General features: G+C 35.1%; 1 protein-coding gene across 1 annotated transcript in view; it reads right to left on the bottom strand.

Annotated features, from left to right (window-relative positions):
- BMPR1A (bone morphogenetic protein receptor type 1A) overlaps positions 1 to 17,788 on the bottom strand; it is a 170,390-nt gene that overhangs the window by 13,339 nt on the left and 139,263 nt on the right. The window contains exons 6-7 of the mRNA XM_011355361.2: positions 12,902 to 12,998; positions 12,640 to 12,739 (exon numbers count right to left, since the gene is read on the bottom strand). Coding sequence (XP_011353663.1) covers positions 12,640 to 12,739; positions 12,902 to 12,998 — 197 coding nt within the window. The remainder of the gene's footprint in view (positions 1 to 12,639; positions 12,740 to 12,901; positions 12,999 to 17,788) is intronic.

Genomic DNA, 17,788 nt, shown 5'->3' with positions numbered 1-17,788 from the left:
GAGTAATTTATACTCCCATCAATAGTGTGATATCACAGTGTCCATTTCCCCACATTCCAAGCCAGTCTGGGCCCTGCTATATTTTTTGACTTTTGCCAACCTGATGTATATGAAATAGTGACATGTTTTCATTTGTTTTCCCCTGATTACAAGGGAGGCTGAAATTTTGTTTTTAATAGTTCGGTTTTCTCTGTGAACTGCCTGATCTTGTTTTTTTGCACTTTATTCAACTGGGGTGATTTATTATTTTTTTTTCTGTATTAATTCATAAGAGTTCTTTATATAATCTGGATACTAAATATTGGATAAGTATGTGTTACAAGAGTCTTCTCTCAGTTGTCACTGTCATGTCATTCCATTTATGGTACTTTTTGTCAGTTTTTAATTTTAATGTCAAATTAAATTCATCAAACCTTTCCTTCTTTTTCATATATGCTTTTATGTCCTGTTTAAGACAACTTAATGTCATAAATATACCTTCAAGGTTTAAAAATTTTGTTTCTCTCATTTAGTCTTTTAATTCATTTGGAACTTATAGTACAGAATGGAAATTAGGGAATAAATCAAATTAAATTTATTTTCCATATGGATAGCCCAGTATACATGACCACTTTTATAATTTTATTTTGATAAGTTAATAGGTAATTGCCTCAAACGGCTTAAAATTCAAAAGGCTTAAAGGGGTGTACAGTGAGAAACCTTCCTCCCATCTCTATCCCTGCGCCACCAACTTCATTTTCCTAGAAGGAACCTAGAACTGGAACTATTTCCAGTTTCATGGATGATCTTCTGGAGACCATTTATGCATATTCAAACAAAAACATATGCATTGGTGTTTATTTCTCTTGCTTTTGCTTTTTTTTTCTTCCAGAAATGGTAGTATACAATATGTACTGTTCTGCATCTTGCTTTTTCACTTAGCATTATACGTGGGGGATTATTTCAGAGCAGTGCATAAGTAGTCTCTGTTTTATTTAATGGTTAAACAGTATTCCATTGTATAGCTCTTAACCATTCCCTTACTGGTAACATTTAGACTGTTTCTAGTCTTACTTCGCACAAGGCTAAAATGAAAAAAATTTCTGGCAAATCTGAAGTACAAGTTAGAGATGAATTTGGAATTTTGATAGAAGGCTCTATTGACTTCCTTGAAGCTTATACCAATTACTATCTCTCTACCATATATATGAGAGTGCCCATTTTCCCCACATTCTTATTCATACCCTTGTGTAGACGAACTTTTAGAACTTTGTTTTTAATTTTATCAAAGTTCTACATCTATTTATTTATTTATTTATTTATTATTTTAATTAAGTTTATTGGGGTAACACTGGTTAATACAATTATATAATTTTCAGGTGTATGTTATCATTTGACATCTATATAATATTCATTTATTTTTAAAAGGTACACATAGCAGGTCCTCAATTAATGTTTCATAACAATGAGAAGCCATAGGAACTTATATCAATCCCGTTTATATCAATTAGCCTATGGTAAAGCTGACTTCATGATACTTAGTTTCACTTAAAGTCACAGACCCTATCATTGACATTAAGTAAGGACTTACTGTAGTTCTTTGTGGCTTAGTAACAAAGCAGTAGTTCCCATCTCATCTCCTCTCTTCTTTTCACCTACTTTGCAATTCTCAGAAGCAAATATTTTCAATGTTTCTAAGCTGATTTGTTTAATGTTTACCTCATTATTACTAAATAACATGCTTATATTGACATTTTCAGTTTTTTAATCTTAGGCTCTAACTATTGACTTCACGCTGTGGAAGATGAAGATTTAACTCATCATTTATACCCCTGTTTCCCCAAACAAAAATACTTCTGTCCTCCGAACATAGTTATAGCATAGTATTTGTTTAGATCAATATTCAATGTTTGCATTATGATGACCAGATAAACTCTATCCATACCTGGATCTCACTGTATACTATGGTTATTTTTTGCTTTCCTGAAAACCCTAAGACAGTTTTTTTTTTAATCTCAGTCTCTATTATTCTAAATGTGATATACAGCATTCAATTAGAAGTTATGAGACACACTAAAAAGCAAGGAAAAATAGCCCACTGTCAAGAAGTATGGGAATCACTAGAACCAGTCTAAGAGATAACTCATGTTAGAACTATCAGATAGTTTCCTTAAAATAACTATGATTAAAACGGTAAAACATCTAGTGGAAAAGGTGGACAACGTAAATCAAAAAATGGAAAATAACAGAAATGGATGGAGTTGAATGAAAATGCTAGAAATGTAAAACACGGTATCAGAGATGAAGAATTCCCTTGCTAGGCACATCAGTGGATTGGACACAGTTGAGGAAAATAAAAGCTAATTTGAAAACAGGTGAATAGAAATTACCTGAACTAAATCACAAAGAGAAAAAATAATAAGAAATATTCAGTAAAAAATAAAAGAGCTGTGGGACAATATCAAATAATTTAAAATATGTGTAATTAGTATCGAAATGAGAACAGAGAAAGGAACAGAAAATATTTTGAGATAGTAGATAATAATTTTGAAAAAATAATGAAAGACATCAAGCCACTGATTCAATAAACTTGTGAATCTCAAATGAGTACCGAAAAAAGAAACACACATATCCTAAATATACTGTAGTCAAATTGCTTAAAACTAAAGATAAAAAGGAAACTCTTAAAAGAAGCCATAAAATATATATATGTATATATATAGTCGACCATAGATAAGAATTATGAATGAAATCATGTACAAAAGACAATGAAATCTGTAAAGAAAAAAAAAGTCAACCAAGAATTCTATATCTCATGCAAATAACTTTGGAAAGAGAAGGCAAAAGATTTTTCAGAAAAACAAAAGCAGAATGAATTTATGGTCAGTAGACCTATAATGCAAGAAATTTAGTAAAAGGAAGTTCTTCGGACAAAAGAAATATACCAAACGAAAATTTAGACCTAAAACTTAGAACTAAACAAATAGAGAGTGCTGAAAATGATAAAAATAAACATGAACATAAAGGACTTTTTTCTTATTTTTAATCACTTTAAAGCTGATTGGCAGCTCCTTTTTCAGGTATATAATAAACGTTTATTATCTTTTTTATTAAATGAAACATTACTTGGGAATATTTTTTGCTGTAATTACTTTACTTTTAGTCATCCATTTCTAATACTGAATTACTGTGGGACTGAGATGTTCCCTAATGGCAGTGAGAATGATAGGCCAATTATAAACCTGGAAGTAGGTTTTATATCTGATAAATTAATCTGTGATACTGCTTCCAAGCAAACATTTTGGGTCAGGGGAGGTTGTGCATCAAGCATGGGGAACACATTGATTCACCATGTTCAACCTTAATACTTCAACAGAAAAGTGATAATTTATCAACCAGCCATCATCAATATCAATGGACAGGTAATCTCTACCATTATTGAGGTTCCTGTCCAATGGGAAAGGCAGAATTTAGGCAAAATGATTATAAATAAGTAAACAAATGATTGCAAATGAAAAAATGATAGGTAAAAGCAGTAAATGTTTTAGGGGTACATCATAATATCTAATTAGTTTTTTAAGGGTTAAAGAAATCATTTACAAAAAAGAACAGAAATTCCATGTCAGAGGAAAGTACAAAGAACTGGCAGTATGGAACAGAAATGATAGCTAATTCAGAATGAAGGGAGGTGATGGCTAGAGAAGACATTTTGGAGAAGGTATTGATTTCAAGGACCTAGTTATCATGAATGTAAATCAGATTGAAGAAGAATAAATCTGCAAATTTTTCTAGACTGGAAGTAAACAGTCATCAGAAAAGACATGGAATGAACTATTAATGAGAAACATAAAAGAGACTAACTTCAATATGTGGAAATATCCCTCTTTACTCTTATCCTTTTATGGCTTGTTTAGATAGAAGTTTTTGTCTTGTTAAAATCAAGCTAAATGTGAATATACCAAATTACTAATCTTGTAAATCTGCTCAATAATTGGTCTCCGAGTAGATAAAACCGGTACATAAAATTCAAAATCTATATATACAGGGCAATCATGAGGGTTTCTGTAATATCTAGTTTAAAACTATAAAAGGAGCCTAAAAAAAAAACAGTTCACGGTGTCTGTGTATTTTATGAGCTGCTCTAGGTCACTCAAGTGTCCAAGGCTTGACTCTGAGACAAACGTTCTTTTTAGTTAATCTTAAAAGACATTATTAGTTTAGTTTGTGTCAGGGTTCCCTTGATCTTCATTTCCAATGCTCTTTATTCTTTTGTGTAGCTTTATATTTCTACCTGGCATAATTTTCTATTTGAAGAACTTCCTTTAACATTTCTTGTGTAGATATGTTGGTGAATTCTTTCAAGCTTTTGTATGTCTAAAAGTCTTTATTTCACCTTTGTTTTTGAAAATTATTTTCTCTATGAGTATAGAATTCTAGGTTCATGACTTTTTCCTTTAAGTACTCTAAAGATCGTGCTCAGCTACATTCTTGCTTACTTTGTTCCCCAGGAAAAGTTGGCTACCATCCTTAACTTTCTTCTTCTGTACATAATCTGCCTTTTTTCTCCGGTAGCATTAAAAATTTTTCTCATGATCACTGTTTTTGAGCAATTTGATTATGATTTGCCTCGGTGCAGTTTTCTCCATGTTTCTTGTACTACAGGGTTTGTTGAGCTTTTTGGATCTATGGTTTATAGTTTTCACTAACTTTGGAAAAATTTTGGTCATTTCTTAAAATATTTTTTATCTCTTCCTTTCTTTGGGAACTCCAATTATATGTACATATATCATATGTCATATATGTTATGTAGCTATATATAAATATAAAATATATATTTTAGGCTGTTTGAAGTGCCACAGCTCAATGGTGCTCGACTCTTTTAAGTTCTTTTTTTAATGTTTGTTTAGCTTCTATTGCTGTTTTCATGTTTACTGCCATTAATCTCACCCCGTGTATATTTGATTTCAGATATTACAGATTTCATTTCCTGAAGTTTGATTTGGGTCTCTTATATCTTCCATGTCTCTAACTTTGGAACATATAAAATAGTTATAATAACTTTTAATGTCTTTGTCTGCTAATTTTAAAATCTAAATCATTTCTGAGTCAGTGGTAATATTTGCTTAAGTTTTTCCTCATTATAGGTTGTATTTTCCTACTTTTTCATATTGGTAGTTGTTGAATGGATGGCAGATACTGTGAATTTTACTTTGTTGGGTGCTGGATATTTCAGTAATCCTATAAATATTCTTGAGCTTTGCTCTTGGATGTAGCTATCTGGAAACAGTACAATCCTTTTGGGTCTTGCTTTTGAGGCAGGCCCAGAGCCATGAATAGTGTAGGGAGTGCTGAGGCAAGGCCCTTCTGAGTACTCTAACCAAACCCTGTGAATTATGAGCTTTTCAAGTCTCACAGTTGGTGGGAACAGACCGAATTCCCAGCCTTGTGTGAGCACTAAATACTGTTTCCTTCAATTTTTTCAAGCATTCTTTCCCAGCTGTGGGTAGTTTCCCCACTTGTATTCGCTAATCAAGACTCAGATGAATATTCAATGGGAACCTCCTGCAGCTCTTCAAATTCTTTCTCTATGAGGCTCTCTTCTCTCCATTACTGTCCTATGAACTACAGCTGCTGTTCTCTCTCCAGGTCTCAGCTTTGTCTCCTCAATTCAGAGTCTGCTGGGCTATACCTGGTTTCTTCCTGTGTCCTGCAGCCAGAAACTCTTCAGGCAGTAAACTGGGTAATCATAAGGCTCACCTCACTTGTTTCCTGTTTCTCAGGGATTGATCGATATCCTTTACTGCCTGATTGTTAGCTGTTAGTATGTGAGTGAAGCTTATTGATTACAGGCTTCACTGTAAGATAATATGTCTGAGCCATTTCACTGGCCCTAATGTCATTATATTTAGTTTTTTTCCTCTGGGAGCTGGATGGATTTCTCTAAGAAAGTCTTCCTATCTGTTGTCTTGAGGGAACAAGCCTGGTTGACAGGGTTCTGGAAGGGTTGAGGGGCCTACCAATCATTACATAAATGCTCACTTTACCTCCTTGTTTTCACTATAATACCTGACCCTAAATAACAGCATACCACAGATGAGAACCTTATTTTTGTTCTTTCCAGAGAATATACTTCTAGCCTTCTGTTAGGGAGATGGTGGGGAAGTCACATGATTATTCATAATAGGAGTGGAGATCTCAATGTCCGTGGTACTTGGCATCCAAAATGGCCTGTGAAGATCCTCACCTCTTGCTATGCATGTCCTTGTTTACTTCTCTTTCATAATGTACTTAGGGCTGACCTGTGTGACCAATAGAATATGGAAGAAGTGATGATGTGACGTCTGAGTGTAAATGATAAATAGCATTGCAGCCTCCACTTTGGTCTCTTAGATTACTCACTCTGGAGGCAAGCCAGGCTTAATGCTTTGAGGACACTCAAGTAGTGCTATAGGGAAGTGCACATGAGAGGAACTAAGGTCTCCTACATACTTGTAAGCCTTAGAGGTGAGCTACTTGGAAAGTGATCTGCAGCTCCAGTTGATCCTTCAGGTAAGATCCTGAGCCAATCAGTCAAGTCACTCCTGAATTCCTGACCCACAGAAACAATGAGAGATAGTAACTGCTGTTTTAAGTCACTAAATTTGAGAGTGATTTCTTCATACATTATTAGATAACCATATAGTCTCTGACTTCCTAAAAATAGATTTTTAAGCAATTTTCTTGGTTTTACTGCCACTCTCAACTTCACTTCCAGGGATAAGTGGTATTGCCAATTCCTGAGCTTCTCAGAGAATTCTATAGTATAAATTGGTTGCTTTTTGGCTCTCAATTTCTAAACTAGTCAGTTAAGTTACTTACTACTAATCCATATGCTTCACAGGTTCCTAGGTTGTTTGCTGTTATCTCCTGCGTTCCTTCTCCTAGTTAGACAAAGCGGTTAAAAACTATTGCTAATTTAGTGAGAAGAGCAAAAGTAAGTATGCTCAATCTGCCTCTTTATCTAAAAGACATTACCAAACATTTAAATCTTTGCCAGTGTAACAGGTGAAAAACAATATCTCAGTATAATTTTAATTTATATTTTTCATATTATAAGCATTGGTGAGTTATCTTTTAATTTTTCTTTTAAGAGTCATACGAATTTCTTTTTGGATAAATCATGTGTTCATTTTTGTGGCTTATTTTCCCAATGACTTGCTAGATTTTCCTTTCTAATTTATAGAAGCTCTTTATATTTGAGAAATCAGTTCTTTGTAATATGAGCTACTAATGTTTTTCACTAGTAGTCTGTCTTCTGACTCTTTTTGGTAGTTTCAGCCACATAGTAAAGTTTTATTTTTGTGTAGTTGATACCATCGATCTTTTCACTTTTAATTCTAAATAAGGGTTTTTTTTTTGCTTCTAATTTTTTTTTAAATAGGGTTATAGGGGGATTTTTTAAAACAATTTTTTAATTTTTCAACTACAGTTGACATACAATATTATATTAGTTTCAGGTGTACAACACAGTGATTAGACATTTATATAACTTATGAAGTAATGACCCTGATAAATCTAGTACCCATATGACCCGTAGTGATTACAATATTATTGACTATATTCCCTATGCTATACTTGACATACCCATGACTATCCTGTAACTACCAATTTGTATTTCTTAATCCCTTCCCCTTTTTCTCACTCCCTAACCCCGCTCCCACCTGGCAACCATCAAAATGTTCTCTATGAGTTTGTTTCTGTTTTGTTTGTTCGTTTATTTTTATACTTTAGATTCCACAAATAAGTGAAATCATATGGCATTTGTCTTTCTTTGTCTGACTTACACTCAGCACAGTGCCCTCTAGGGTCTAACCAGGTGGATGCAAATGACAAGATTTCATTCTTTTTTATGGCTCAGTCCATTGCATATATGTACCACCTCTTCTTTATCCATGGATGGATACCCAGGAAGCCTCCATATCTTGGCTACTGTAAATAATGCTGCAATGAACATATGGATATACATGTCCCTTTGAAGTAGTGTTTTGGGTTTCCTCAGATAAATACCCAGAAGTGAAATTACTGTGTCCTTATTTGTCTCATTATAGCCTTTTTAAAAAATCTATTTTATCTGGTATAAGTACAGCCGCCTCAGTTTTTTCTGTTTCTTTCTATTTTCAAGAAATATCTTTTTCCATCTCTTTATTTTCAGTCTGTGTCTTGTGATCTGAAGTGAGTCTCTTGTAGGCATATGGTAAGGGTCTTGTTTTCTTATCCATTCAGCCACTTGATGTCTTTTGATTGGAGTATTTAATCTATTTACGTTTAAAGTAATTGTTGATAGATATGTAGTTATTACCATTTTATTATTCATAACTTTGGTCTTTTTTTCTTCTTAAAAAAGTCTTTTTAACATTTCTTGTAATATTGGCTTGGTGTTGATGAATTCCCTTAGCTTTTTCCTATTTGGAAACCAATTTATCTTACTTTCAACTTTTTTTTTTTAATTAAGTTTATTAGGGTAACACTGGTTAATACGATTACATAATTTTCAGGTGTACATTATCATTTGACATCTGTATATTCTATTGTGTGTTTACCACCTGCAGTCCAGTTTCCTTCAGCTACCATATATTTGATCCCCTTTACCCACTTCACCCTCCCCCTACCCCCTATATTTGACCCCATTTACCCCGTCTACCTACCCCCTCCTCCCCCACCCCACTAGTAACCACTACTCTATAGTCCATGAGTCTCTGTTTGGTTGTCTTATTCATTTGTTGCTTTTAGTTTTATATCCCACATATAACTGATATCATGTGATTTTCAACTTTTTCTGTCTGGCTTATTTCGCTTAGCATGATTATTTCAAGCTCCATCCATGTTGTTGCAAATGGCAGTATTTTATCTCTTCTTATGGCTGAGTAATATTCCATTGTATATATGTTTCACAGCTTCTTTAGCCAATCATCTATTGTAGGACACTTTGGTTGCTTCTTTGTTCCGGCCACTATGAATAGTGCTGCTATGAACATCGGTGTGCAAATATCTTTTCGGATATGGGTTCGTAAGTCTTTGGGGTAAATACCCAGTAGAGGGATTGCTGGATCATATGGTAGGTCAATTCTTAGTTTTTTGAGGAACCTCCATACCACTTTCCATAGTGGCTGTACCAATTAGCAGTCCCATTAGCAGTGTATGAGGGCTCCTATTTCTCCACATCCTCTCCAGCATTTTTTATTACTTGTCCTATTGATTATAGCTTTTCTAACAGGTGTGAGATGGTATCTCATTGTAGCATCTTTTCATATATTTCTTTGCCATTTGTATGTCCTTTAGGGAGAAGTGTTTGTTCAGGTCCTCTGCCCATTATTTGACTGGATCATTTTTTTGTTGTTATTTTGAATTGTGTGAGTTTTTTGTATATTTTGGATATTAGGCCCTTATTGGAGGTGTTGCTTGCAAATATATTTTCGCATTCGATGGTTGTCTCTTTACCTTGTTGACTGTTTCTTTTGCTTGGCAGAAGCTTTTTAGTTTGATGTAGTCCCATTCATTAATTTTAACTTTTACTTCCCTTGTCTTAGAGGTCAAATTCATAAGATCCTCTTTAAGTCCAAGGTCCATGAGTTTCATTCCTATGTTTTCTTCTATGCATTTTACTGTTTCAGGTCTTATATTTAGGTCCCTAATCCATTTTGAGTTAATTTTGGTGTTGGTGATAGACAACAGTCTAGTTTCAATCTTCTGCAGGTAGCTTTCCAGTTTTCCCAGCACCATTTATCGAAGAGGCTTTCCTTTCTCTGCTATATGTTTTTGGCTCTTTTGTCGAAAATTACTTGCCCATATAAATATGGGTTTACTTCTGGACTCTCGATTCTGTTCCACTGGTCCATGTGTCTGTTTTGCTGCCAATACCATGCTGTTTTGATTACTGTTGCTTTGTAGTCTAATTTGAAGTCAGGCAGAGTGATGCCTCCAGCCTCATTCTTTTTTCTCAGGATGGCTTTGGCAATTCAGTTACCTTCAATTTTACTTGACGGCCTTGCTGGGTAGATCTTGGTTGTAGGTCCTTACTTTTCATCATTTTGATTATTTCATGCCAGTCCCTCTGGCCATCATAGTTTCTGTTTAGAAATCAGCTGACAGTCTTATGTGAACTCCCTTGTAGGTAACAAACTGCTTTTGCCTTTCCCTTGCTGCTTTTAAGATTTTCTCTTTGTCTCTGCTTTATCTAATCTACTGTTGATTCTCTCTAATGTATACTTTATTTGTTATTGTAGTGTCCATTTCTGACTCATTCTTTTTTGTTTCCTATTTTTATGTTTTCTATCTCTTTGCTGAAGTTTTGAGATCAATAAGCATCCTTATAACCAGTGTTTTGAACTCTGCATCTGGTAGATTGCTTGTCTCCATTTTGTTTAGTTCTTTTTCTGGAGCCTAGCTCTGCTCTTTTATTGGGGTCATGTTTCTTTGTCTCCCCATTTTGGCTGCCTCCTTGTTTTTGTTTCTATGTATTAGGTAGAACACTTTGTCTCCTGTTTTTAGTAGAGTGGCCTTATGTAGGTGTCCTGTAGGGCCCAGTGGTGCAATCTCCCTAGTCACCTGAGCTGGGAACTACAGGTGTTTCCTTCATGTGGGTGGTATATGCTCTTCTGTTGTAATTGAGCTTTGCTTGCTGTTTGCACATCAATGAGAATGACTGACTCTGGGGCTGATTGGATGTGAAGACTGGCTGTGACTACAGTGGAGGACCTGATATACATAAGCGGATCCTACAGAGCAGGATTTGCTTTAGCGGGGCTCTGGAGCCTGCCCAATCTGCCCTTTGAGTGTATTGTTTGTGGAGGTATTTGGGTGGTGCTCTCGTGTGGCCTAAAGCTAGTCACTGGATGTGTTGGTTCTGAGGTCTCTTGGGAGGGGCTCTGTTGCTGGCCAAGGTCAGCCACTGCCTGTGCCCTGTCCCGGGGCACTAAGTGTGAACTACAAAGTGATCTGCAGATTGTTGCTACTAGAGTTGAGCTTGGTGGTGCCTAGGAGAGGCTACGCTGTGAACTGAGGCCAGCTGCCGCTAGTACTGGGCTTGGGGGCTGCTTACCAAGAGGTATGGGACATGTCATAGCCAGATGCTGCTTATCTGGGGTTTGCGAACCTTTGAGAAATTTTAGGAGAGTCTGCAGCATAAGCTAAGACAGGCCATCTGTATGAAAAAGTCACTGGAAGTGGCTTGGGTGGGCTTGCAAATTGGTAGGCCAAGGTCTCAGGGAATAACCAGAGTAGGGCAATTGGTATTAGCCAGGTTGATGGAGACTCAGATAAGGCATCTGCCTGCGCATTCACTGGGTTGGCGGGGGGTGGAGGGGTTGGGGACTGAACAAATGGCTTCTGTTAGCACTTCTGTCTGGGAGAAAGCTGTCCCTCCAGCCCTTGCTCTGAAGCCAGACAATTCAGTTCATGCCCATAGGTCTCTGGCACCTTTCAGGCTGCTGCCCCAGCGCTGAAACTCAGAGCAAGTGAGCCCATCAGTGAATAAGGCCATGCATGGGCCCTTTAAGAGAAATACCTGACACCCCATCGGCCCTCCATCTCGCTCAGCCACAATCTCCTCTGGTTTTCACAGCCAGAAGTTGTGAAGACTTCTCTTTTGGCACTGAAACCCTGGGCTGGGGAAGCTGGTATGAGGCTGGGACTCCTCGCTTCTCATAGGGGACCTCTGCAGCAGAGATATCTCTGCCGATTTTTAACTGCCACACGCGGGTGTGGGGCCAGCTGGTTCAGTGTCTCCGCCCCTCCTACCAGTCTGGAAATGGATTCTTCAGTATGTCTTTAGTTGTAGGACTTTAGATCACCTAGATTTCAAGTGATTCTCAATGATGGTTGTTCTGTAGTTTAGTTGTAATTCTGAAGTAGTTATGAGAGGAGGCAAGCACAGCATTCACCTACTCCGCCATCCTGACTAGGAGCTTCGAAGTTGTGTGTCAGACACATGAAGGTCTTCTATACTCAGACTATTTTCAAAATTTCTCCATAGGTTGTTGGTTAAAATTTATTTTAGTGTAGGGAACTGATTCAACTTCATTTTTTTCCTATATAGCTCCCTATTCCCAAATCTACTTATTGAATAATCCATCTTTTCCTCAGTGATCTGAAATGTTACCTTTATCATATATTTCTTTATATACTTGTGTCTATTTATGGGTTTAGTAACCTGTTCCTGATCTCTGTCTATTCATATGCTAGTAAGATAATGTTTTATTTTTTGAAATTCACTCCCTCATTACTCTTCTCTTTTGGTAACTTCTTATGAAATCATGACTAAATGGAAATGATTCTTAAGACCCAAATAACTAAAAATTGATAATACAGTTGGTTTCTTGGAATCGGTTTTAAATATTCAGATGTAAGAAAATTCAATATTTCGTAAATAAGAAAATCATAAGTACTCATGAATATAACAAGAAGTATAAAGTTGTGTCCAATGAAATGACTGGTAATAAGATCCTCTTTTCTCTTAAGGAACCTATAATCTAGTTAATTAAAGGAGGCATAACCAGTAAATGCAAGTTAATGGTTTCTGAATTACATTTAGCAGTCAATGATTTCTGTCCATTGGCTTTAAGAACAACTATTTATTCCTAATATTCAACAAAATGTTTTACATCAAAATAATTATTGTCTTACTTGTAACAAAAGCAGCTGGAGAAGATGATCATAGCAATTATGCAGATAGCCATTGAAATGAGCACAACCAGCCATCGAATGCTACCATCGAAAAATGGACCTGACAATGAAAGTAAACAATGAAGTAAACATATTATCTTTTACATATTATTAAAAAGAAAAAATAATCTGTAGTGTTAAATTCTAAAAAGCTTGCTTATTGTTAAAACCAAAGAAAACATTTTATTGAGAATCATAATAACACTTTTCTCTGCTAACCTACCTATAACAACAGGGGGCAGTGTAGGCTGTAAATACTGGTTACATAAATTGGTCCGACAGCATTCTATTGTCCGGCGTAGCTGGGCTTTTGGTGAATCCTAGAGGAAGAGAAATGATAAAATTAGAAATGGTTTGATACACTAAATTGCTGATGAAAAATTTTTTAGTATTCAAAAAATATAATTTCGAATTCAGTGAGTAAAAAGAATCTGCAAATTTTATGTGTAAAAAAAATTTAAAAATAGGATTTGTGGTGAAATGGTTTATAGTTGTTAAGAATATAAAATGGTTTTTCTTAAGGAAAACCTATATATGTAGATGGTATGTTAGAACACTAGAGCATAACCAATTATAAACAAAAGTTGATAAGCACTGTCCACCAAACTTTGATATTACTATTCATTAGTATTTAGTTAAAAAGTATTTAAAGTCATGAGACCTTTTCTTAAAAAACATGGGTAATATATTTCATTACAACGATAAATTAGTAGGGTAAATATGATCTAGAGTAGTGCTGAGACTTAGATGGATGAAATAAGATCAGACTAAAAAGTGCAGGATGTCTTAGGCCAAATAAGACAGGTTAGGAAAGGTCATGGAGTAAAGAGAAGATACTATAGATTTTGCATATAACAACTCTGTTGAAACTAATAAACTGTATGTGGAAGCAAACTGAAGCATACACAAGTGAGGAAAAGGGCAAAATATAAAAACGATATTCCTGAAAGTTTTTTAGAGGCCACCAACCAGATATGAGATGTGTTCCTAACAGGTCAGAAACAAGCACAGAGAAAAGACTGTAGTCATGGGAACAAATATCAACAATTACATGTGAAGTTTTATTTGACTAACAGTATAGTACTTAGTAAGCTCTTAATGCTCATATTTCAGTACCTCCTGGGAGAATTGCCATTCTGGACCAAAACAGCAACACAAAGAAATTGCTTATTATAAAAGTAGCAAGAGTATAGGCAGAAAATGACTGGGTTATTCTTAAATATCAGATGGTGAGAAAGGAAATACCTCAGTATCATCAGGTATTACTTTAAAAATATGAACGAAAGTATAGGACTTCAGATTCTATCAGAGAAGATGGGTCAAGAACACTGGAAACCTCCAAAAGGACAAGTTTTACATTTTAACTAAATTTTTTACTTTTTAACAACTGATCATAAAGAGAAAGAAAAATTTTAGGAGTTATGCCAGTGACTGAAATAATCCCAGATCTAGAAAAAAACCTTACACAAAAGATGGAATAGAGTATTACAATTAAAGATGAATAAAAGAAATGCCAAGCATCCAAGAATAGTTCCAGGAAGGCTAAAGTTCAAAATGAGCTTAGCTTTGCAGAAAAGAAAATGCAAAGAAAAACCAAGAGCGGGTTTCTCTGGCAGTGCTTGAAGACAGGCTACCAAGCAATTGATGTATTACTGACAAAACAGCAGGTAATGAAGAACAAAGAAAATGTACATTTCTTCAACTCCTGTTTTGTTTTGGTCTTCCCTATCAAGAATGATAATAAGAATGAAGAAGGCAGACCGAACACCAGTAAGTGGGAACTGATACCCTGGATGTATGAAGAGATCCTACAATGTTTCTATATCTGTATGAGTTCCTATCTTCTAAGCTAGGTGAATTATATCCCATGAAGATGAGAGTACTTGTGAGATGGCTGAAAGACAAGTATAATTTTAAAGATTTTAAAACAAGGTGTGTTGGCAACTAGATAGCTAAATGTTATATTCCTTTTCTTTAAAAAGTAAATGAAGTAGACTTTGCCAATAACAGATTGGAGGTAGCATAGTATTATGGAAAAAGTGAGGGCCCTGGAATAAAATAGCTTAAATCCTAGCTTTGCCACTTATTAACTGTGTGACTCTAAGCAATGAACTTACTTCTCTCTGGGCTTTAGTGTCCTCTACTATAAAATGGAAGATAAAAATTATCTGTCTTACAGGGTAACTAGGAGGAAATGGGGTACAATATACCAAGTACCTAGCATATTAAATACAAACAGTAAGTATTTAATAAATTAATTCTTCCTTTAGTGAACTTGACATGGATCATAGTCAAGATTCTAGAAAAAGCAGAAAATGCTTATAGCCCCCTAGAAGACTCAATGTGGTTTCACTATGAATAACCAACAGCAGACCCACCTCACATCTTTCTTTTATGCAGGTTAAGTGAGTAGGCTAAAGTCAGGTGTGTCTAGATTATAAAGTTGATGACACAACTTTTCCCATTCCTGTATTCCCCACTGCCCTCTTCCAAACAAATCCATTTGTATCTCTAGATTTATGTGGGTAATAAAAATCCTCATGAGAAAACTCATTTGGCATTCGTGAAATAGGAGATTTATTGAGCTTGGGTGGGAAGAGGTGAGAGAATGACACATGAAAAAGGAATTGAAACCAAATTATAAGGAATGGCAGAGTAGTTTCTGAGAAATAATTCATTCTACAGGAAGAAACAGAATAAGCTAGATTTAACAACAGAGACTGTGGGGGTTAGGAGGGAATCAAGGTCTGGGCAAAGCATGGTGATTATCATTTGAATCTGTTCTGATCCAAACCTGACAGTATGTAAAAGCACTAGGAGAAAAAAGTTTAGGGTGAAATTAAAAAAGTTGTTCTCTCCTCAGGTTAGGTGCTAAGGAAATGGGTAGTGATATTATAAGATACAAAGAAAGTTAGATAAGTTAAAATTTCTTGCTTGTGTAACCCCTAAAAGAGTTCTGAAAAACAATGTATCCCCACACACATTTTTAGGCTGCCACCTAACATTTTATTATAAATAGCTGCAAAGAATATGTTAATAATTTCTGGCTTACAGTACATGACATTTTAACATAAATTGTCATTCTTAAATCTATACAGTAGAATCTAAATAACATAGCAATTTGACACCCATTATCATTATTTAAAAAAAAAATGTTTAACAATTAGAAATTTTAATGTTCCCTTTTTTAACTCCTATTTCCTTTCCACATGTCCCACAATAACTATGTCCTAATGTACTGACATGATTCTCCATATCAAAAATATATACAAATATAAATTAATGTATTTTACTTTTTGTGACAATACGACTTTAAGTTTTAAAAAATTATTCTGGTTTGATTTGTCATCACAATTACTATGAGTATAAAATTGATCAAAACAATGTTATTAAAATACTAACAGTAAAAGAAAATTTTGTTGGAAAGGTATGAGATGGATGAAAATCTTTTTTAAAAAGTAGTTCATAAATTCATGGATAAATATTACTTATTGCTAGAATGAGAAAGTTCAGCATTAATTTTATTCCTGTTTTCCTATTTTGCTTTTTTGGGGGTCGGTACTAGCATACTTTGTTCACATAAAAGATAATAATGGAGGAGTTTGTTATACTGTTGTGTTGTAATTCTTCAAAGACCTTCCAATCATATGCTAAACTCACATAATGATCTATTATCAAAAATTTTCAAAGATCTAACAATTTGGTTGAAAGCAAAAAGTTGAAAACCACCTGACATGCAAACATATTTGACGTTCTCACATTTCCCACAGCATTAGATTTCTAATTACAACGCTGTTTGGAAACTTGAGGTTTTACATCCCAGATGCTTGATCTATAAACTGTGAAAAGGGTGACTGTGAAAAGAGAGGAGGGAAAAGAGAAATTGCTGTGAGGCTCTGTTCTTAGGGAGATAAATATTAACCAATGGGTCCAATGGAAGTGTAGGATCTGTAAACCTAAAGTGATTCCCTTAAAACCACCCACAAGTCTATGTGATCTTTGTGTAACATAGTCTGTGTGTACCCAGGAATATGTGTAATCCAGCTTAAAGACTGTTCAGTTACATAAAAAAATACAATACAGTAAAAGCTAAAAAGCTAATGTATATTAAGCTCTTACTATGTGCCAATTGTACTAAACTGTTTACATATATGCTATCTCATTTGATCCTTACAGCAACATCATTATAGATGAGAAAACAAGAGTAAAGCTCCTTGCCCAAAGTTTTACAACTAGTAAGAGGCAGCATATAGATTTGAACACAGATCATCAAGTTTAACAACTAACTTATATTGGTGAATTCAGTTTGGGATATGCTTAGTTCATGGAGCCTGCAAGATACTGGTTCCTACTGCTGAGCTCAGTGCTCTAACAACAGCTCTTTCTTTGATATTTTTTAAGTATCGAAGAAATGTATAGTATGTGTGGTTAATAAACATGCAAATGGCATAAAACTTGAAGAAACAACCAAATTAGCATCCCCCAAATTCTGACAAATTACAGCAAAGGACTGATTCTAATATGATGAATTTAATATAGACAAGTATGTGACAACTATATAATAAAACTCGTTCTATTCCCATCAATTTATTTGTGTCAAGAAACCAACAGCATCAGTAAAGAATGAAGAGATGTGGCTAAGCAGTAGCATGAATGAAAGACATGGGGATTTCAGCTAAGAGAAAGCTCAGTGCTTCAAGAATATAGAGTGACAGTCAAGGATCTAACAAGAGTTGGCTGTTTTAGAAAAAGAGAAAAGAGTTACTCATTCTCTCCCTTTTTTTCCTGGTCAGACCACTCAATTCTGCATATTACAATGAGAAACTGGAGAGTTAGTAACTCTAAAGCTGATCATATAGGGAGCAGCTGAAGTCATTGTGAACTATTATTTTCATTGGGCAAAGACTAGAGGGTATGGGGAGGAAAGCAGGACAAAAAAAACTTCCTTCACATAGTAAAGGGCTATCATATTATAGAGAGATTAGATTTGTTCTCTATGGACCAAAAAGGCAGGAAGGAAGATAGACTCTGCAGTCATGGGGAGCTTTCTAAAGATCAAGTCAGGTCACTTTATAGATAAATATGTGGTCGTGGAAGGTAATGAGCTCCT

The sequence above is a fragment of the Pteropus vampyrus genome, unplaced genomic scaffold (genome assembly GCF_000151845.1).
Source record: "Pteropus vampyrus isolate Shadow unplaced genomic scaffold, Pvam_2.0 Scaffold20, whole genome shotgun sequence".
Classification (NCBI taxonomy): Eukaryota; Metazoa; Chordata; class Mammalia; order Chiroptera; family Pteropodidae; genus Pteropus; species Pteropus vampyrus.
The sequence above is the reverse complement of the archived record's forward strand: the minus strand, read 5'-3'. Positions and strand labels throughout refer to the sequence as shown.